This window comes from Camelus dromedarius, chromosome 2 (assembly GCF_036321535.1).
Source record: "Camelus dromedarius isolate mCamDro1 chromosome 2, mCamDro1.pat, whole genome shotgun sequence".
Lineage (NCBI taxonomy): Eukaryota > Metazoa > Chordata > Mammalia > Artiodactyla > Camelidae > Camelus > Camelus dromedarius.
Genome location: NC_087437.1, coordinates 54,997,353 through 55,017,947, shown reverse-complemented (window position 1 = coordinate 55,017,947; position 20,595 = coordinate 54,997,353). Strand labels below are relative to the sequence as shown.

Below are 20,595 nucleotides of genomic sequence, written 5' to 3'. Positions count from 1 at the left end.
ATCTTACTTTTACTCCACCAGAACTGGGAAGATTTTCCTTCAACTTGAATACATGTAAAACCTAGAATCTCCTTGGTTTTGATGTTGTTACCTATTTGTCTTTTAATCAAGTTCTACATATCTCAATGGGTCAATTTCTTTATTAAAGACAACAGGAATTCTAAGTACTACAGTACAGAAAGATACTGATATGCTGGACGAATCTAGAAGAAAGTGGTCAGGAGGGTAAGAGGCCTTGATATTAGGACAGACGAATTTAGCCTGAAGAGAATATTCAGATGGACTTGAGAACTTTCTTCAAATACCCGGTGGGCTTTTGAATGGGAGATGTATTAGCTGTCTTCTTTGCGGAGAGATGAGTAGATGTTGTAAGGAAACAGATTTCCATCCAAAATAAGAAGTAACTTTATAACCTTTAGAGAGTTCAACAGAGGAAAAGCTGCCTCGAGAGCTAGTAAATTTCCCATCATTGGAACTCTGCTGATTTAAAAGAATATAATGGTAAATCCATTGCAAAACAACTTTGCAAAATCCATTACAAGAAGACTTCTTTTCAAAAGTGAGTAAGCACCCTTCTGTTTGTTTCTTTTATAAATCATTCATTTGGCTAACTGGCACAAAATGAAAGTAGACTTCTATGTGCCGAGATCCACCCAAAGAAGAGAACCAAATGCACACTTGATGAGTTTGAAAGGGGCTTCTAAGTTCTACTCAAGCGAGCTTCTGCCATCCTCAGATCTCTGGGCTCCCTCCTTCATTGATCCACGACCCTTCCTGATTTTTCTGTTGTCCATTGTACAAGACGAAATAATTCATTGTCCATAAAGCCTGCTTTACAATCTAGTTTTCCTCATCAAGGTAATGTGTCTGCAATATGAACTTTCTCCAACATCCCCATCTCTTGAGAACATTATCATCAGGTACTTTTTCAGAAGAGAGGGTAGCAAATTACTTCAAACTGCATGAATTTCTGTAAGTGCAATAACATTTCTCAGTTTTTAAAGGGCATCTTTTTTTTCTTTTAAAGTTGTCGTTTGAATTCAAATTCTTTGGAAAACATGCATAATAATCTTAATGATCCCATTGAGCAGTTTAAATTCAAATTGTGGAGCATTTGAAATACCACGCTGGCAGCACTTTCCATAAATTACTCTCAAATTCAACACATCCCTCCACACACGTGTGCGTGCACGCGCGTACGCGCACACACATGCTCTTAACCAGTACCACCCTCAAAAATATTTAAATTACACTTTCTCTTCTTCTAGTCCCATTTAGATTGTTATTTGGTTGACAAATGAGTGCCATAGTGTCTGTTTATAAATTTCTAAATTATTTTTCAAGAAAACGATTTTGTAGTAGACATAAATTTTTACTTGTCCTTAGAGTAAGTGGAGTTCTGTTTTGTGGTAGGGTTGCTGGCTGTGGTGCTTGTGCTTGTGTTTCTGTGTACACATGCGTGTGAGTCTTGGTGTTTGATTTACTCATTTACCTTGCAATTCACTCTGTATACAAGTATTTTTAGGAAATGCTGGGAGACGATCAAAAAGGTCACTTCTGCTAGAAAGACTGCTCACCTAGAACCTTTATAATGAGCTCCTATCTAAAGCAGAATTGGACTAATTACATATCAGGAATTTAATGATTAAAGGAAACTCGTTTAGATATGTGAGAGAAAAACCTCATTTTCGCTTTATTTCTAGTATCTTTGAAGTTAGTATTTGTTCACAAAGCTTTCCAGTAAAATTTCAGAAACCAGGAAATATAAATGAGCTGGGAAATACTCTGCTTGTAATATATTAAAGCAATACAAAATGTTGAAATTGTGAAGAAGAATTCCAAGCTTGTGCAACTGACACATTTAATCACAACTTTGCTAGGAGGAAAAATTTCCCCATCTTTGCCACTGAATAGCACTGAACTCCATCCTCTTCCTGTGGAAAACAGTTGCAATGTTTGATACCACTTAAAATATCAATGAAACAGTAATGATCAGATACTTGGGAATAATTAGAATTCTTTAAGACTGATTAAAGGCTGTTTTGATGTGTTAACGGCCGCTAATGAAGGTTACAATTCACTGACAGAAGAGAACAGTCATACAAGTACAACCCTCTAAACTGCAAATGTTGGGCACCTACTGGTTAAAACAGTATCACTGCTATATTGAGTATGTTAGTTTTTAGAAGCTAGCTCAGAAAGTTGTTTATTTTCCTTAAAAATGATTTTTAAAAGGCTAACTCAGACCTGTAAATTAAATGCTAATATACCCAAAGGCCAGCAGAAAACCTCCAGTGTTGCAAACGTCCGAGGGAAAAATCATCTACATCGTCATCACCATCATCAACAAATACTGAGTGAACGCCAGCCGAGTACGAGGCCGATACAAGGAGCCTTCGGAGAGGCAACAGGACACAGGACATGGTAAGACACTCACAGTCTAGCTGGGGAGACAGGACTGTGGCATGCTTAGATAAATAGCTACGAAATTATTCCCCCAATCTTACATGTCCCCACCTCCCTGAAAGATGCAGTATGCACTTAACATGCTACTCTTTCAAACGGTGAGCTCCCCAAGGACTTGGGCTTGTATCTTTTTTAACCTTGTACCCCAAAGGCCACTACAATGTTTGAAATACACAGGGTGCTCAGTAAATACTCACTAGAAGGATAAAGGACTGAAGACCATCTAGTCAGGCAACTGAGATGCCGAGGTAAGAAAACTAGATTCCTCATCTGTTTCCGTTTCTCGTCTATGGGCTGCCTTCTCTAAGGCTCAGTTTTCTCATGTTTAATCTAGGAATAGCACCTGCCTTGTGGGACTGTTGTGAGCATCAAATGAAAAACAGCTATAAAAGTACTTTGGGCACATGCATGTAAGTATAAGGTATTATTATGCTAAGCAATTGGTACAGGTGGTGAATGCTAGAAGACATATAATTATCATAGCTGCAACACAGCTAGATTATTAAGTGGTGTTGCCTAATACCATCCAATGGTAACTCAGGGAATCGGGAGTCAAGTTATTCCTTCCTGAAAGCATAATTGTTCTCTTCCACACGAAGGCAACATAAATATCTGACAATAAACTGGTTGCTAATGATTTAGGAAGTTCGCTTGGCTCTCTTCTACCTGGAAAAACCGCACTCTGACTGGGCTTCAGTTCACTAATGTGCAAAAACTGGGGCTTGGGATAGAGAGTCATCAAGGTCCTTTCCAGCTTCAGGGGCGTCAGCATTGACTTCCACCCAATCCTACTGACAAAACAGACAAACTGTCTGGAGGTATAGTAGCACTTTTTCATAGCTTTTAAGTATCCACTTCTTCAGAGAAAGAAGGACAGCACCAACATGGCTACTCCCGTGGTTTCTGTTTCTTGTCTCGGGAGAAAGGAATTTGGCTTTTGTAATGAATCCCATTAAGATGCCATCAGAGGAAGGTAATGAGTCCAAGACTCTCTTGTCACATATGCAGAGAAACCTATGAACCAGAAAAATATTCTTTACCTCCTCTGCTCCCACATTTTAACGAATGCTCAACAAATCCTTATTTACCAACAGTCTGGTTCCTTTCCTTTTATCCCAGCAGTTGTAAAGGAGTTTAACATGGGAAACAAATGTTTAGAAATTGGAATTGTTTGGGGCCATTCTTTTCCTCCTATCATATCCGACTCTACTTTCAAGGCCCAGCTCAACCGCTGCATCACCTGGGAGGGCCTTCTTGGTGCTGGTCCCCTCCACCCCCATGCTTTCTGAGCTCTCATCACTGCTCAGGTCTCTCTCACAGACAGACTGGGCCCTACATCACTCTCGTGTGAGTGTCTGGTGCTTCTCGATCATCTGAAGGCTCCGTGGGAGCAAGCTGCTCGTCTCCCCCAGAGCACTGAACGCAGCCCTCTGTACACAGATGGTGCTCATTTGGTGGCTCTCATAATTGGCCAATAGTCTACTCTGCAGTTAAAGATATTCAAGAGATCTCTATTTAAATGCTCGCTTTTCCCAAGGCAATGGGAGACAGTTATCCCCTCTGTCTCCTGGACTCTCTTCTATAAAAACTCAGAAACACTCCTGAGCAATATCTGACAACACAATTTCACAAAAACAACCTTCTTCATTGTATTTTACTTTGCACTTAATAGTAATGCTTAACCTGCCACCTCTTAATTGCATTGGCCAGTTGGTGAGGCTTATCGATCTGTGCATGAAGAGTTAACTCCAAAAGAGACTTTGACAAGAAAGCACTTTATGGGAGAACACATCGTTATTCCGGCAGCTTTTCTGGAATGACCTGCAGACACTGCCTGGCCAGACGCGGGCCAGTCTGGCTTCCTGCCACTTGTGCCAATTTCCTCATGATCTAATAGGAATGTGCAACAACCTTCCAAAGACCCAAGTCTTTCTCTTTTCTCTGGTCTGAAAAATGAGGTAAGATCTAGTGGGTAAAATTGTAACCTTAAAGGCAAATGCATCAGAGCTCTATGATTTTTCAATCATTAACAGGGACCTACTGAGGGTCCACTTGAATTCTGTAAAGGCAGCAGGGAACTCAATAAACACCTGTTAAATGTCTCAGTATATCGCTTCTGTATCTAGAAACACAGTATATTCTATTCGCCACTCCACCAACCAGCACCCAGAACGCATTTATAGACCTGTGGTCAAAAAGTGTAATTCATTACTATGGACTGAATTGTGTCCCCTTAAAATTCATATGTTGAAGCCCTAACTTACAATGTGACAGTATTTGCAGATGAGGCCTTTGGGAGACAATTAGGTTTAGATGAGGTAAAAGGGTGGGGTCCTCAGGATGGAACTAGTGCCCTTGAAAGGGCAGAAACTAGAGAGCTGGCACTCTCTTTCTCTCTGCCTGTCGGGGAGGGCACAGAGGGAAGATGACCTTCTGGAAGCCAGGAAGAGAATGCTTACCAGAAACCCACCATGCTGGCACCTCGATCATTGAATTCTAGCCTCTGGAACTGTGAGAAATTTCTGTTTTTTAAGCCATACAGTCTACGGACAACCTGAGAAAACTAAGTCATTCTTTTTTTTTTTTTTTTTTTTTTTTTTTTTTGTAAGTATCCAATCCCCCTCAGTGTGAGAAGTATTGCACTGGGCACTACCTGGGGAGATGTGGAGTAAGGTTTGGGCAAGAACAGGGAAAAGGGACTCAAAGTAAACTAGAAAAAACGAGCTTGCTTCTTAAGAAGTTGACAGTCTATCTACATGTGGTGAGACTGCCTGCCAATATAAGGTAGAGACAGCAATGGGTTAAAATAAAGGTGAATGATTAAAACGAAGGTATAGAGAAAAGCTCGGGGGAGACAGAGGAGGAAGTGCTTATCTTCAGCTGGAAGGACGTGGGGAAGGATTCTCAAAATAGTGGTAACCAAACTGAGACCTGAGGGCTGTGAAAAGAAAAGCCTTGCTGATTAAAAAAAGTCCTATCTGATGACAGGCCATCTGTTAGTTTGAATTTATTTAAGAGAAAGGTAGGGGCCAAGATTTAGAGAGCACGAGCTGAAAGTTTTGCTTTAATCCTAAGCTAACCCCTCATTTTCCAAAGCTCTCGGTTTTCTAAGCCTTGATTTTGTTAATTTGTAAAAAGGGATAGTAACAGTTTTTACTTGCCTGTCTGGTAGAAAAAGAATGAATATATGGTATTAGGAGAAACTAAGATTTACCATATGACACACTAGTACAGGCCCCTTCCTCTACGAAGACACTCTTGTTAAATTTCTCCTTTTCCCCCAAATGTCTCTACTCTCTTCCCCCAGTTTTTCCTCTGAGGCTCCAGCACATTCCATGCTATTCATTTTGTGGGAGAACTATTTGTGTATTTGTTATGCTTTTATAATATAATTTATTTAGAATTTTTGCCTAGAGTGAAAATGTAAACTTTAACTTTCTAGGGGAGATACATCTTAGAAGGTTCAGTTTCATTTTAACTAATGTATTCCAGTGGTTTTATTGATATAAATGGCCTCAAAAATCTTTCAGCATTATTAAAGAGTCCATAAAGCAAAAACACCTTCTGTGGAAGATGTTTATTACCCAACAAAATTAAGATAATTTAAAACTCATCACATATGTGCGTTTGTGAGTTTCAGATTTCCTGGAGTGCTCAGTACATCATCGATGCATCACCTACCCTGAGCAAGTCTTTCCCCCTCTTTCAGCATCCTGTTGTCTCAAACTGTAAATGTAGGAGACTGAATTATGTAATAATCTTCAAGTTAAAAAATTAGTATGTTTTGAAGACCTGCCAGCTATACCAGATACACCAGGGCCTAGTCACTATTAAGTACTCAAAAAGAGGACTTGCCTTGCTGTAAAGGTGATGCCAACCTCACCTGGCAGCCCCTGACTCTGCAGGGAGGTGAGCAAAAGAGAGATCCAGGAAGCAGATTTTTTTTTTTTTTTTCAGTAGGTTTAGCTATGGGAGGGAATTACCACGTCCCATTCAAAGTCATCAAAGAACATCAGAGAACTTCCACTCAAACCCCCTGGCAATTTTCATCTGCAAGTTGGGCCTGTGTGTTTGACCTTGAGTGCAGCGGCTCTTAAGATAATTCTACAGCTGGAAGACAGACAGCTGGCTTCCCTCTCACATCCTTCCTTTCAGTCTTTCACATTTACATCTCAGCTACGACTGCTCAGAGGCTTCCCGAGCCAAGTTCTCTTCTTTGCTTTGTATACACACAGAGTCCCAAATCCAAGGTATAGCAAAGGGCAAAGAGTCAAAGAGTTTCTCAGGAGCCACTGGGATCTGGGTGGGGGGAGCCCTGTCCTTCTCTAGCCTGCCCTTCCCTGTAAGTATCAAAACAGTTAGAGGCTCGCCTGCTGGGGCAAGAATTAAAGAAAAGAAAAAAAAAAAAAGTAAAATGTGCTACACCTCTCCCACCATACACACACCCTCTAAGGGTTTTAAATCAAGAAGGGAACATGCTGAAGTCTCAAACGACTGTAATATCAGTTGCAGAGGGTTAAATCCTATGAGAGAGGGAGAAACAAAAGCCTTGCATGTTCAGGAAAGGCCACATCTATTTGGACAAGTTCCAGGAAAGCTTTTTCAGGTTGAGTGACACAGATTTCCAAATGATGGAGACTGAGAAAGGCACAAGACAGACAGTAGCCTGGGTGCAGACAGACCAGCCTGAGAGAGCAACGTCCAGGAGAAGTGTCCATTTGGCCAAGTGCCGTAAAGGAACTAGAGGAGAGATGGGGTAAAGAGAAGTGTCTGGGGACTACTTCTTACATGAGCTGGGCTGGATCTCAAGCCTACGCGTGCAGTAGGATCTTCCCAAGAGCCCTGTAAAAGATGCTCATTTCTTGGCTCCTTGTGCAGGAGTTCTGGGGAGTGGTCCAGAGTTTCACTTTTAATGAGGACTTCCATAATGGAGTAATGATTCCAAATGACACATTTTGGGAAAACCAGGCTTCCAGAGTCTCATGACTTGCCACTGCCCCTCAGACTCTTGGAGCTCTCAAACCGGCCGTGTGCAGGTAACATTCTGGAGACTGCAATGCTGACTGATAACTGTCCTTCGGTGACTCAAGTGAGGCAAACTTCTCCTTTGCACGTTTTGTATCTACATCCCTGAGGCTTGATCTGGGCAGTTATTTAGTGCTCAAACCTCCCCTACTTTTTTACTCAGCTCTGTCAGCCTCTTTGAACCCTCACTTAGCCACTGAGGTAAGAAATATCACTTCCATTCTATTTGTGAGGAAATTTAAGCTAAAAGAAGTAAGGGGAATGAAGAATAGTAGCTGGTCAAGCTGGGTGTGAACGAGGTCTGCCTTTAAATTCCACGTTCTTTCTTTAAAATCATTTGCTGCCTCACACCAGGCCCCCTAAACGAAAGATAGGATGTCTTACCCAGGACTCTTGAACTTATTTCCATGTCTATTTTTAAGACCAATTCGAAAGTATAATCTCTCTGTCACACACACACACACACACACACACACACACACACACACACTCCTTGGCCAAATCCTTTTTCTTCTAATTGAAAATATGTTTCACTTTTCTCTTTTGAGGGTGCAGCGCAGTTCACAAGACCCTACTAATACAGACTCCAAGCTGTAACTGGGCACTTATCATTCCTTTACCCTTTAAGAGTTATAAATATGAAAGAAAACAAGGAACAGACTTCTTCCCTATTTTCTTTCCATCCTTTTATCTCTAAAGTAGGAAGTTTACTGAACCACTGCCAACAATTCACTCAGCCTAATGAAGTGTATAAGTAATAGGATTAAATAATCTTAAACCATTATTACAGTGGCCTGATGCTGACATTCATCCAAACTCTGGCAAACACCGAGTGGTGAGTTCATGCTTGATTTAAAAATAAACAAACTAGGGCAGCGGGAAGGTTCTAGCATAAAGTTTCAGAGGCATTTAACCTGGAAATCTGAGACTCTCCGTCTTGGTTTAGGCTGAAGCAAAGGCTGTCCTATTTCTAAACTCTCCAACCAAAATTTACGCAATCCAACATTTTCTAGGGATGTTTCTCTGGGGCCTGTGGCCACATATGGTTAAACCTCTTCATGTCAGTCCCAAAGAAAGCAGTTCTTTGAAGGCATCATCAAGGCTCCTGGTTTTTATTCCTGCCTCTGACATTAATAAACCATATAACCTCAGGCAAATCAGTCAGCTTTCTCGGGCTTTAGGTTTTCTCGGCTATAAAATGATGTTATTGAATTTCTAAGGTTTCCCCTGGCCCTTAAAAAGCATTCTAATTCTATGACAATTGAAATGAATATAGTTTGGGGTAGGAATTGGAGGAGGAAAGGGTTCTGTTCGGCTAGGTCTCTGGTTTTCTGGGCCGTCTACTTCCAGGCGTGAGCCTCGCTGTCCTTGCCGAAGACTGCCTTGGAGCTTGCAGGGATGTAGGGGGCAGAAATCGAGATCAGCAAAGGGCTGGGAGCTACTAGGGGAAAAGGGCTAAATAAAAACCATCAGCAAAGGCCGGTGCAGTAACTATTCTCCCACTGAAAGCCTGGCTGTTGTGTAATTACAGGGTGATGATATGAATGCCTGTTAAAGTGAGAGGTGCTTTCCAAAGCATGTTCAATCCCCAAATCATTCTGCTCATGAGTTAATTATCCCTGTAAAATTCTATAGCATTCTTCACTTAGATCATTTACGCTTTTAAAGGTTTACCTAGGTATTTTATCTTTTTGTTTGCTTCTGTGTAAGGATTTTTTTTCCTGTTACATTTTCTAAACCTAAATTTACAGTTTTAAATTTCTTAGGTTACTAAACTTTTGTTGGTCTGATACTTTAAATTTCCTTGGAGAATAATCATATGATCTATAAATATTTATACATCCTAGTCTTATAATTTTCAGTGAAAAAGTCTCAGAAAAGTAGGGATGATACAATGCAATTCACTTAAAATTAAGAAACACGATATTTACTATATTTAAAATAGATAAACAACAAGGAACTACTGTATTGCACAGGGAACTATATTCAGTATTTTGTAATAACATACATGGAAAAGAATCTAAAAAGAAAAAATATATATGTATGTATATGTATAACTGAATCGCTTTGCTATTCACCTGAAACTAACATTGTAAATCAATTATACTTTGATAAAAATAAAAAAAAAAACACACGATATATAAGCAACACTGTATCTATCTATCTATCTATCTATCTATCTATCTATCTATCTATCTATCTATATCTGTATATATGCACACAAATATGTAGTAAAACTATAAAGAAATGCAGGGATATGATAAAAAACAAATTTAGCATAGTAGCTGCCTCTGTACAGGAGTCTTGAGGCTGTGATTATGGACAAGAACCTAAGGGATGTCAACTAAATTCCTAATATTTTATTCCTTAAGTTAGATAGTGGATACATGGAATTCCATCTTACTATGTTTTATATCTTTAGATGTGTTAGAAATATTATATAATTGAAACATAACATATATAAAACAAAAAAGGCATATATATGTATATATCCTTTGTTTCCAAATTTCCATTACAAAGGCTAGAATGTTAAGAATAATATTAATAGCAGGGATCTTGTGCCTTCCTGGGAAAATCTAGGCAGAAGCCTTATCATTGGTTTGTTTTATTCCCTTAAACTTAACATATCTGTCCTGTTCTTCTACTTTACTTAGAGCTTGTTGAGTTTTTGCAGTTGTTTTTGCTCTTAAACAAGAATGTTGTGATAAATATTGTTAAATATCCCCTTGACATCTATGGAGATGATTATCTAGGGTTGTTTTCTTTTTTTAATTTGATATATCAATACAATGAATTATGTTACAATATTCCTGACATTGTCCTAACATTGGAATCATGGAATAACTTCAGATGTTTCATTACGTGGCACTCAATTTGCTAACATTTCATTTAGAATTTCTGCATTTACAAAAGGTTGATTAGCAGAGAGTGTTCTCTGGGGGCCAAACTAGGTTAGGAATTATTAATCGGGATCAGGCTAGCTTTACAAGATGATTTGAAAAGTTTATCTTCTCTTTCTGGGCTCTGAAAGTTGAAATAGCATAGAAATCAGTTGTTCTTCAAAGATCTGAAGAATCCTGTTAGTGAAATTTCTTGGTTCTTTCTCAGGCGGTAGCTCTGCATTTCATCCAGGTTTATGAGGTTATTTAACTCTTCTTCCCCTGTATTTAGATTTACACAGAAAATAGCCTCTTTTATATAAAATTTTAACTGCAATAATTTTAAAATGTCTTCTACACCCATGCTAAAAGCTTCTTTTTCATTCCTAATTTTCTGTAATTTTTGTTTCTCCCTTTCTTCCTTGATTATCTTCACTGGATGTTTATTTTATTGTGCTTTTCAAAGAACCATCATCTCCTAGACCTAAAAATTCTACTATTTCTCAATTTATCAATAAGTGCTTTTATTTTAACTAATCCCTTCTACCTTTGGGTTAATTTTGTTGTCCTTTTCTAGTTTTTTAGGTCCATATGTTTACACTCTTTTTTTGTTACAATGAATGATTCTAACTTTACTTGGAATTCAACTCTGGCTGCACGTCATTCTCCTTGTCACGCAGCGTTATCACTATCACTACTTCCCAACAATTGTTTACCTTGTGTGATTATTTGTTTATCCTTTTATAGACTTCTTGTCATACTGTACTGCTATGTATAGCTCTGCCAGCCAAAGTAGGAACTGTCTACATTTTCCTTTTAGACTATGATATGATGCTTTTCTAAACCTTCCGTGAAGATTTGGAAAAGAGATATAATCTCTTTGGTTGTACGGATTAAATCAATCATATTAACCATATTATTCAACTTATATAATTTCTTTGTCAGAGACTGCAAGAAATGTGTTAAAGTTTTATAAAAACTATGGTTTTTACCATTTTCATCTTGTATTTCCTCAATATTTTTGTATCATATATTTCAATGTAAGGCTATTTAATGAAAAAAGGCTCATGGCTATTCAGGAACTGTGACATTTATCAATAAAATAATGTTCTTTGGCTCATTTGATAGTTTTGTCCTGAATTGTACTTTGTCTGTTATTAATATTGTAGTTACTAGGTAATTAATATTATTTTTTTCTGGTCTAAATTTGCCATTGCATCTTTCCCTACATCCTTAACTATTACTTTTATTGATTCATGGCTTATCACCATTTTATTTGTTCCGGACTTCCTACACACTTTTTGATTAATTTATTGGTTTGCTGGAATATTTCTTTGAGTCAGTTTTTCAGAAAGGGTATGTAAGTGATATACATCTTTTTTGAATGTCCATGGAATATTTAAAAGAAACTATTTCTGTAGAAGGCAGTTTGATATGCTGTTAGGTAATGAAAGCAAGTTATTAATTAGTATGGATGGTATGATTTCAGTGTGTGTGTGCAAACATTTACATAATATGTGCTTGTATCTATAAACACATATCCATACATAGGTACATTGAAATAGAAAAAGAATATGTGGTAAAATGTAAGCTGTTATAATATTTAGATAGGAGAGTTACATACCTTTTAAAAATATTTTCTAATTTTTCTCTAATAAGCCTATCACACTTAAAAACTGAGTTTCTTGTTATTATTTTTTAAAGAATTACTACTACAAGAAAAAGTATTCTAAGTTCAATATGGTAAGAGAAAAAAATAAGAAAAAAGGAAACCTAGTAATAATAAATGAGATTTCCAGGGATTTGTTGGATGTGTGGAAAGAGTTGGACTTGAGACTCAAAGGCCAGGGTCAAGTCTTGAATCTGACACTCACGTTCTTTGGAAATGAGCAAGCTGATTTTTTTCCCTAAAACTCAACTTCTTAATAGTGGAAATGAAGGAAAATAATAATTGTACCTATTTTCTAAGACCGTTAGAGAGTGACAGGAGAAAAAGAAAAGTGCTCTGTAAAAGTTAAAGCACTAAATGAATGTTAGTTATTACTATGATTATTTTTAACCATAAAAAAGGGGCTTTTGCCTTAAAACTTGGGGCATTTCAGGGAGAGCTATATGTAAATGCTTAAGAAAAGACAGGGGCTTTGGTTTTACTTTGGTAGAAGTTCAGTATTTCAGGTTCTGTAATACTGGAAGGTATGATTCATGTGGTTGTCAATTAAAATCGTGAGAATCAATGGCTATACTCCCAGGGGGCTGTCAGTAGCTGCACAGTTTTAGGAGGCTCAACACTCGTTGCGGGGCAGTCGTATGGTTCCAGCCATAAAATTCAAGTTAGAGGAGCTGTCCCTAGTCTTCATTCTGTCTTTTACTTTGAAAATATCAAAGCCGCTGTAAAGGGGACTAATAACCTCCCCCTCGTCTGCTTCACAAGGTTCTGACAGGGATGGTGGGGTGCAGGAATAGAGGCCCAGGGACACTGTAAAATATACAGGGCTGCACAAATGGAAGAGAGAGCTATTCACAGCAGTTAGCACGGTTAAATCTCTCAAGAGCATACTTGACAAATTTTCCTCTCTCTTGAACCATTTTTTCTCCTTCCTGGGAGAGTGCTTGCGGGATGACAACGTAACATTAAGAAGAAAGTGCATATGCGTGTGTGTGTGTGTGTGTGTATGGTGTGCAGGATCTAGTGCAAGGGAGACACAGACAGACAAACACTCCTTGGAGATGAGAGAACAGAGGTGGGTAGTAAAAAAAGAGAGGAGAAGGGAAGTTCATGTGAATTTTTTCAAGTTCAGTCCAAACTCTCAGGTCCTTTCCTAATACCCACATAAAGCACTGGCCGTAACTGCTTTTAAAACACTTTATTAGGAGGAGTTGAGCATATAAAAGGACAACTTTCCTGCAGAGGTACAAAACCAACCTCTTAATGCAGGTTGAAAAGTTAGAATGTTTTAACTGTAGCCATTTAGTGACATAAGGAGCAAAAGGCCGTCAGTGTGTTGGCCACTAATGCATCAAATTCAGGAACCTTAAAGTGTTTAGTCTCCTGCGGAGTTGGCCTCCTATTTCCTGAGGTCTTTTAATCACTTGGATTGTAACTCTAATAAAAACGTCTGTACCAACTTCCACTGCTGGAGTGCTAGGAGTTGGATTTGATCCACTCTGAGTAAGAGCCCTGGTTTAGGGGAAGATCTTTGGCTGCCATTTCATAAACAGACTTGCTGAGAATTTCTGATGCACTGTGTCTCTAGGCCCAGACTCTCTGGCAACGTTACGAACACAGCAATTCTTTGGTAAATCTGTACTTATGAGTAAACCTGTTTCATTAAGGGCAGAAGGACACGGAAGTGGGAGGCACTGTTGCTGCCCACACCAACATAAAAATCTTCTTAAGCAAGACATGAACCTCTTCTCATGTATGTCCTCATATTCCTTCTATGACATCTATTTATTTCAGTATTTCCATAGCAACTGCAGCTATGAAATTACCCCAAACTTAGAGGATTTCTAAATTCTATCAGATTACGCTAAGGGAAAAAGCAATGATAATAATGTTATTAACCAGGTTAAGCCCTTATATTAGTAAACGATTTCTTCATGATACACAAAATATCACACTTGTTTACTCCTTCCCTTTGAAGACAGGGAGGAAGTTAGCACCTCCCTTTAATAAGCGAGGATACTGGTATTCATAAATTAAATGACTTATCTAACGTCACACCAGGAGAGCAAGGACTAAAACCAATGTATTCTATTTACATCACTTTTCTTCCCAAGGAAGCTTGGTGCTCTTAATTTTAATCTGTTCACTTATACAAACTCATAAGAACAATCAAAACTAAGCCTTTAAGAGATCCATCACCAAAGCAGAAAAGCATTTCATTGATTTTGCTAATTATAAAACTTAAAATAACTATTGCATAATTCACTTATTAAATTGGTGCAAAATTAACATAGAGAAACCCCTTCAACACTGGATAAGGTATAGCTTAACATTTGGTCTCATTATTGCTGGTGGTTCTGTAAATTGGAAAAATCTTTTTAAAGAAATCTAGTAAAAGGTCTCCAAATTGCCATAAAGTAAACTTGGTAGCATAAATCATAGAATTTATGCTAAGGAAGTAATTCAAAGTAAACTAACATAAAAACTTTTACTCAGTTACTTATAGGCATGTTATTTACAATACTGAAAGACTGGAGAATATCTGATATCTTTCTAGTGGCAAATGGCTTTAAAATGTAGTGTGTAAGCATAAGGTACAGCTAACAGATAAAAAGCTAAAAATGGAAATCATTAACAGTGGAAAGCTATATACATATTCATATGAGGTCAATCAATGGAAAATTCAAAACAAAGCATGTATAAAGTGATTAAAGAGAATTACAATGCCTTACTGAGTCCAATTTGTTTAATTACAGCTATGTACATGTAAGGATTAAGGATTCAGGAGACCATAGGAAAATGCAAATAGTCACTGAATCAAAGATAAAGCCACCGCTGGTATATTTGCTCTCCACATTATGTAAATATTTAATTTAAACATGATCTTAAGTTCTTCAGTACCAATTTAAGCAAAAATAAAATAAATTAAATTTATATCAGACCGGTCTCCTTCCAGAACTCAGAGCATCAAACAGTGTGGTCCTTACACAGAAATAGTTAACTAACTTAACTAACTTCAATATGCTGATTCTATCAATGAAAAAAAAGAGCACAGACTGAGGCCCAGGGCCTAGGTTTTCTCTGCTTTGTACAGGACGTCTCAGACATCTTGCTTCTACTAATGGAACACGACGCAGTTTGACTGGATGACATCACAGGTGCTTCCTGGTCACAGGGCTTCCTGGTCTAAGGTCACACAGCCCTAGGGTCCTCCTTAACACAAACTCTATCTTCAAAACAAAGCTGTCTCATTTTATTCTCCTAGCTTTCCCAACCTCCTGAAGAGAAACTCTTTACATTTTTAGCGTGGCAGCTCATTGCACTTAGGAAAGTTCAGAAGACATTAAAATGCTAAAACATCCATCTGCGGGCTTGAGGGCTGTGCTGAACTCTGAAATCAGTATCGAACAGGGGTCTTTGAGTAAAGCTTAACTGAATTCTGATAAGAATTAAATTACATTTAGAGTCACCACGGATACATTTCATTAAAGAAAAATCTTGATTAAAGTTTCTTAGGAGGGAGTGAAGTCAAAAAGGATGGTAAGAAATTCCATTACTTGAATTCACTCACTTCTTGCAAGGATGTGATTAAACATCACCCAGATAGTGCTCCCTATCATGAGCACAGTACAGGAACGGGCAACTAAAGCAGAAGGAAATGCACCCTCAAGAACTGCTGAGCTGCTGTGCCTGGAGTGGAGATGGAGACCTCACCTCAGCACAGCAGAAACCCACAGAGCAAGCAAAGCATTTAAGAACGGGAGACGGGTACGTCTGAGAGATTGGAACGATTTCCCAAAGCCCGATGCATCTCACTGCACATGTAAGGTCCTCACTTTCAGAAATGCTAAATAGGCCAGAAATCTTATCAAAATTAATCTCAGAATAACATTCATTCCATTACCATTCCCTGAGCCAGCCAAGTGTGCCTTACAAGGACTGCCTCATTTCATCTTTGCGAGCCTTTGGGGAGAATCCTGCAGTCACCGCTATGTGTATGAGGAAACTGAGGCTTAGAAAGATCATGTCGCCTTCCCAAGGAGACAAAGTATTAAGTGATGGAATCAAATTCAAACTCACGGTCGTCATACAGTGTTACATTGTTTCCCAGTACTGTTCATGTGATTCCTGGCTCATAAGAAATAAAAGGAAAACTGAAGGGGGCAGCCACAGGAGTCTCATTCAAGTAGCAAGAATCAACAATGCAGTCAAAAAAAAGGTGAAAAACAGACACAAGAACTACAAAAAAACACAGCCGGCTGCGGTCACCTAGTGTACAGAAAAACAGCCGGAGGTGCTTCCAGAGGCTCTGCTCACGTCACTGCCATAGCTCACTGCCGTAAATAACTTCACTGCGGTCCTAGGTCATTGTGAATGGCAGTCACACAGTCTGTTTACAATGGCAGGGAATTCTGTAATTTTCTCTTTCAACAAAGATTTCAAACAGTGATATTTGAAATAGTCTTATTTCCTACAGAGGTAAGTTTTTGTGCACTAGACTTCCCCTGATATGCAACTGTTGCTTCCAAATCAATGGGTCATCACCGTGTTTGTGCCTGTGTTCTGGAAAAACTAAGCCTTGTGTCTGCAAGGAATATGCGACTAGGAGTTTGAACAACTGAATACAGTCCTGACTCTGACACTAATAAAAGAACATAAGAAGTCACTTTTCTTCCTCTCTGTATCTCTGTATTCTCACTTCTGAAGAGAGGAGTTAGACAAATGATCTTAAGCTTTTTGTTTTTCCTCCAGCTCCAACATAATGTGGCACTATAATGATGCTGTATGCGTCTACGTTGCCTTTGGGGAGAAAAATGAAATAAAACTGAACCTAAGAGATGCAAAACAATATTTAATTCTTACAGATCTTACAGATCTTACTCGTGAAGAAATTTCAGACCTGTGCTACAGATTCCAGGGCTGCAATGAGTTAGAGCTGTCAGATTATGGAAAATACCAATGAAGCCAGAAACTTCTGCAATAAACTTCAACCTTAGGGATTTTCAAAGTTATGTATGACTCTCAATAGCTTGCACCCGAGGCTTCTCTTATATTGAAATGTCTGGACACTGAAGGCCAAATCATGCCCTTTTTTTGTGGATTTGCAAAAAGTACTACTTTTTTTCCACTAACAAGTGTTAAACAGAGAGCTAAAGTCATGCAGGATAGCAAGAAAATTTACTTTAGATTTAAAAAGTTTATGTTCATTCATCAACTTGCTCTGTCAGAAGATACCTGAGTGTGTAGATTTAAGTAGCCTGGCAAACAGCTAAGATAATGTGACTGCGAGGATTTCTTAGTCGCCCAGTATGTTATTAAAATATAGTTGTATATTTTAAAAAGAAAACTATTAGCTCAGTCAGCATGACTATTTCTTTCCCTTTAAGGTCCTCTATCCTAAAGAGTTTCTCTAAATGCATCATTGAAACCCTGCTGGGTATGACAGGTGAGAAACATTCTGGGTGCGGTGGGGGGAAGGTGATTCAAAGGACCCAGGAGTTTGAAAGAGCACTCACAATTCTCAAGGCCCTGCGATATTTCTCTACGGCTTCAAATACAGAGTTAGACTTAAATGATTAGAGGTGACTCTGCTACTCAGGAAGCCTTCTGATGCTTCAAGGGGAAACGTGCTAGCTTGTACATATATGCTTGTAAGCCAGGGGGTGATGGTGTCCTCGGCAGACCACTAACTGAAGGGTAGCCCCGTCCGATGCACCTTTTGACTTCATATGAACAGGGGATGTATGGATGAAAATGAAGGTGTGTAAATTTACACACACACGCATTTTGAAATCTGATGAGAAGTAAAGATCTGATGGCTACATCTGATCTGGAGTGACAGAAGCTGTCTTTGTCCAGTACCCGGGGACCACGTCTGAACTTACAATGTAGCAGGGCTCGCAGTAGGCTTTCTTCTCCACCGCGTAGAAGGGCTGCCCGCGGAGCTTGTTGTTACAGATGATGCAGGTGAAACAGTCCACGTGGAAGACCTGATCCATGGCAGTGCATCCTGTACCTTCCCCAACGACGTTCTCCCCACAGCGAGCACAGCGGCCTGAAAGAAAAAGGGGGTTGGCTGTTAAGAACATGTTCTGTCCTTCTAAAGAAGACAGCCTGGGGGAGACAGCAGATCCCTAATGCCAGCAGCAGCCACAGGACCACCGATACCGCCATCAACATCATGAGCAAGAGGACCACTACAGCCACCACCATCCCCTGCAAGGCCAGCATGATGGGGATTGTATGAGTCAGTTGAGGGGTTGACCGTCACAGCAAAGGTCCCACAGAAAGTGACAGAGAAGAACTCAGGTCTCCTGTTGTCAAAGCCAGGGCTCTGCCTCTAGTCTCACACGCAAGGGTTAAGAGAACATGACTCAGGAGCGTAGGCGTGGAAGGCGTAGTCCAGGAAAGTCTTTCTCCCTGGAGAGACCTTGCATCCAGTGTGACTGTCAGGGAACTGGGTCCAAACTCAAAGTTCAACTCCTTTCACAAAAGCCTGGGTTGCAAAATCTCTGCATCCAGCCCTCAGTGACAGACAGATAAAAAAGTGGTCCCTTTTATTTCCAGGCAGTGCTGACTGCTAGAAAGTTCTTTCTCATAGTGACCTGGAATGCTGCCTCATTCTGTTACCCAATAGTTCCAGTTCTGTCTTTTAAGGCCTCATAAAATACGTCTCCTCTTTTACACTTGACGTCCTTTGAGATACTACAGTTCAGTTATCATTGCCTCCAAGTCTGTTCATAGTTTGAACAGCTCTAAATTGTGCAACAGTTTCACGCACAGTACAGTTTTGAGTCCCTCAGAACCTTGGTCGTCACTGTCCAGCCCAGCATTTTGCAAACTTCCAGATTACTAATTTGATGCATGGGGCCTCTGACCACAAACAGACATTGTGTTTAGGTTGAAATAAATGTATTAAGTTTTGAATCGTAACATTAAAATGTCATTTAAGGAAACCCTGTATGTCAGTGAGAGGCATTACACTGGCTGCAGTCTGTACCCAGATCTGGCTTCACTGTGGGAATCTTGAGCCGCGGGTCAGGTCCCCTTTCAGGTTTTTTTATTATTTCTACAAAGGTTAAAAGTCTTAACAAGTAACTTCAGGTCACTGGGAATGTCAGCAAGAACCGGCAGGCTTTTACAGAGAAGCTACAATACAGCTCACCCCTGCTGCACAAGTGTCAGGCATTTTCGAGGTGCTTTAGATGCATTAACTTACTTCACATTCACAAAAACCGATACAACAGGTACTGTGATTTTCCTGTGGATGTCGAGTGTAAAATACGAGACATATTTCCTGAGGCCTTAAAAGACAGATGAGGAAACTGGGTTACAAAGCTGGTTAGCTCACTTTTAACCCAAGCAGTCTAGCGTCAGGGTGGGTGGTCCTAACCGCTATGCTGTCTTGGCTGTGCGGAGTTCTGTGCATCAACACTGAACACAGCTGGCACTATGGAGAGATTTCTCACTAAAGGCTGCTGTCAGCAATCCATCACATTGGATTGACACCCGCTTCACACCTAAAAGAGGGGAGAGTTTTCCGTGTTTCAACTTGGGAGAAAAGAAGCAAATATATTTCTAATTCTCTCAGGTTGTGTTGGCCCTAGAAAGTATTTTTGTATATTTTCTCGCAGGATTTGAGTGCATCTTTAAAATATAGCCCACACTATAGATCGTTTCCCCCCTAACTAATAAGAAATACCAGGTGCTGAAAAAATGGTTAAACTCTTGGAAATCGAGCCGCCTCCACCATAGTTAATATTTTTATGCAGTCTTTATATCATACTTGACATTTGATAAAAACTTTTATATATTTGTAATAAACTTTCTGGCTTGATTTGCAAACTTCTATTCAGGAATGAACTTGTATCTGTTTTCATTATAAGATGTATAACCTTAGGAAGGTGCTTTAAAATTTTGGACTTTTATTGCCTTTGGTAATAAAATGAGATTTTCCACATGGCACTACTTTGGTGATGATTCTAAAAACTTAATTGGCTTACTAGAAAGCTCACTCTATTATTTTTGAAAAGGATGCTAGCAGGGAGGGAAATGGCTCAGTGGTGGAGCGTGTGCTTAATATGCACAAGGTCCTGGGTTCAATCCCCAGTACTTATATTAAAAAAAAAAAAAGATGCTAAAAATTCTAAGAGCTTCATGCTATTATCTGACAACACTTCATTACAGAAAACATACTGGAGATTTCGGGCAAATGGATTACCAATCCATAAAATATAATTTAAAAATTACATCATCCTCATAGCATTCAGAGTTTTCTTTTTCAAGTGCTTGTGTAAAATCAGCACATTCACCCCAGTGTATACAGATTCATTTCCAATATTTATATTAGAATTGCGTTCACTAAAATTTACCTTTGTAATATTAATCTGAAGTGGTATTTATGGCATTTTCTTTATTACTATTTTTTTGTAAGAATCACATTCAAATCACTGATCTATTTGGTGAACTGAAGAAACAGTGTAATACAATAGCAATAATAAAAAAATGCAGGTTTTACAGCAGCAGAGAAAAACACTAATGACATGAAAATGCTCTGAG

General features: G+C 39.0%; 1 protein-coding gene across 5 annotated transcripts in view; it reads right to left on the bottom strand.

Moving 5' to 3' along the window:
* The window catches only part of LPP (LIM domain containing preferred translocation partner in lipoma), a 631,758-nt gene that overhangs the window by 92,969 nt on the left and 518,194 nt on the right, over nt 1-20,595 (bottom strand). For all 5 annotated transcript variants that reach the window (XM_031453092.2, XM_064493711.1, XM_064493732.1 and 2 more), the window contains one exon: nt 17,922-18,091. In XM_031453092.2, the coding sequence (XP_031308952.1) occupies nt 17,922-18,091 (170 nt within the window). The remainder of the gene's footprint in view (nt 1-17,921; nt 18,092-20,595) is intronic.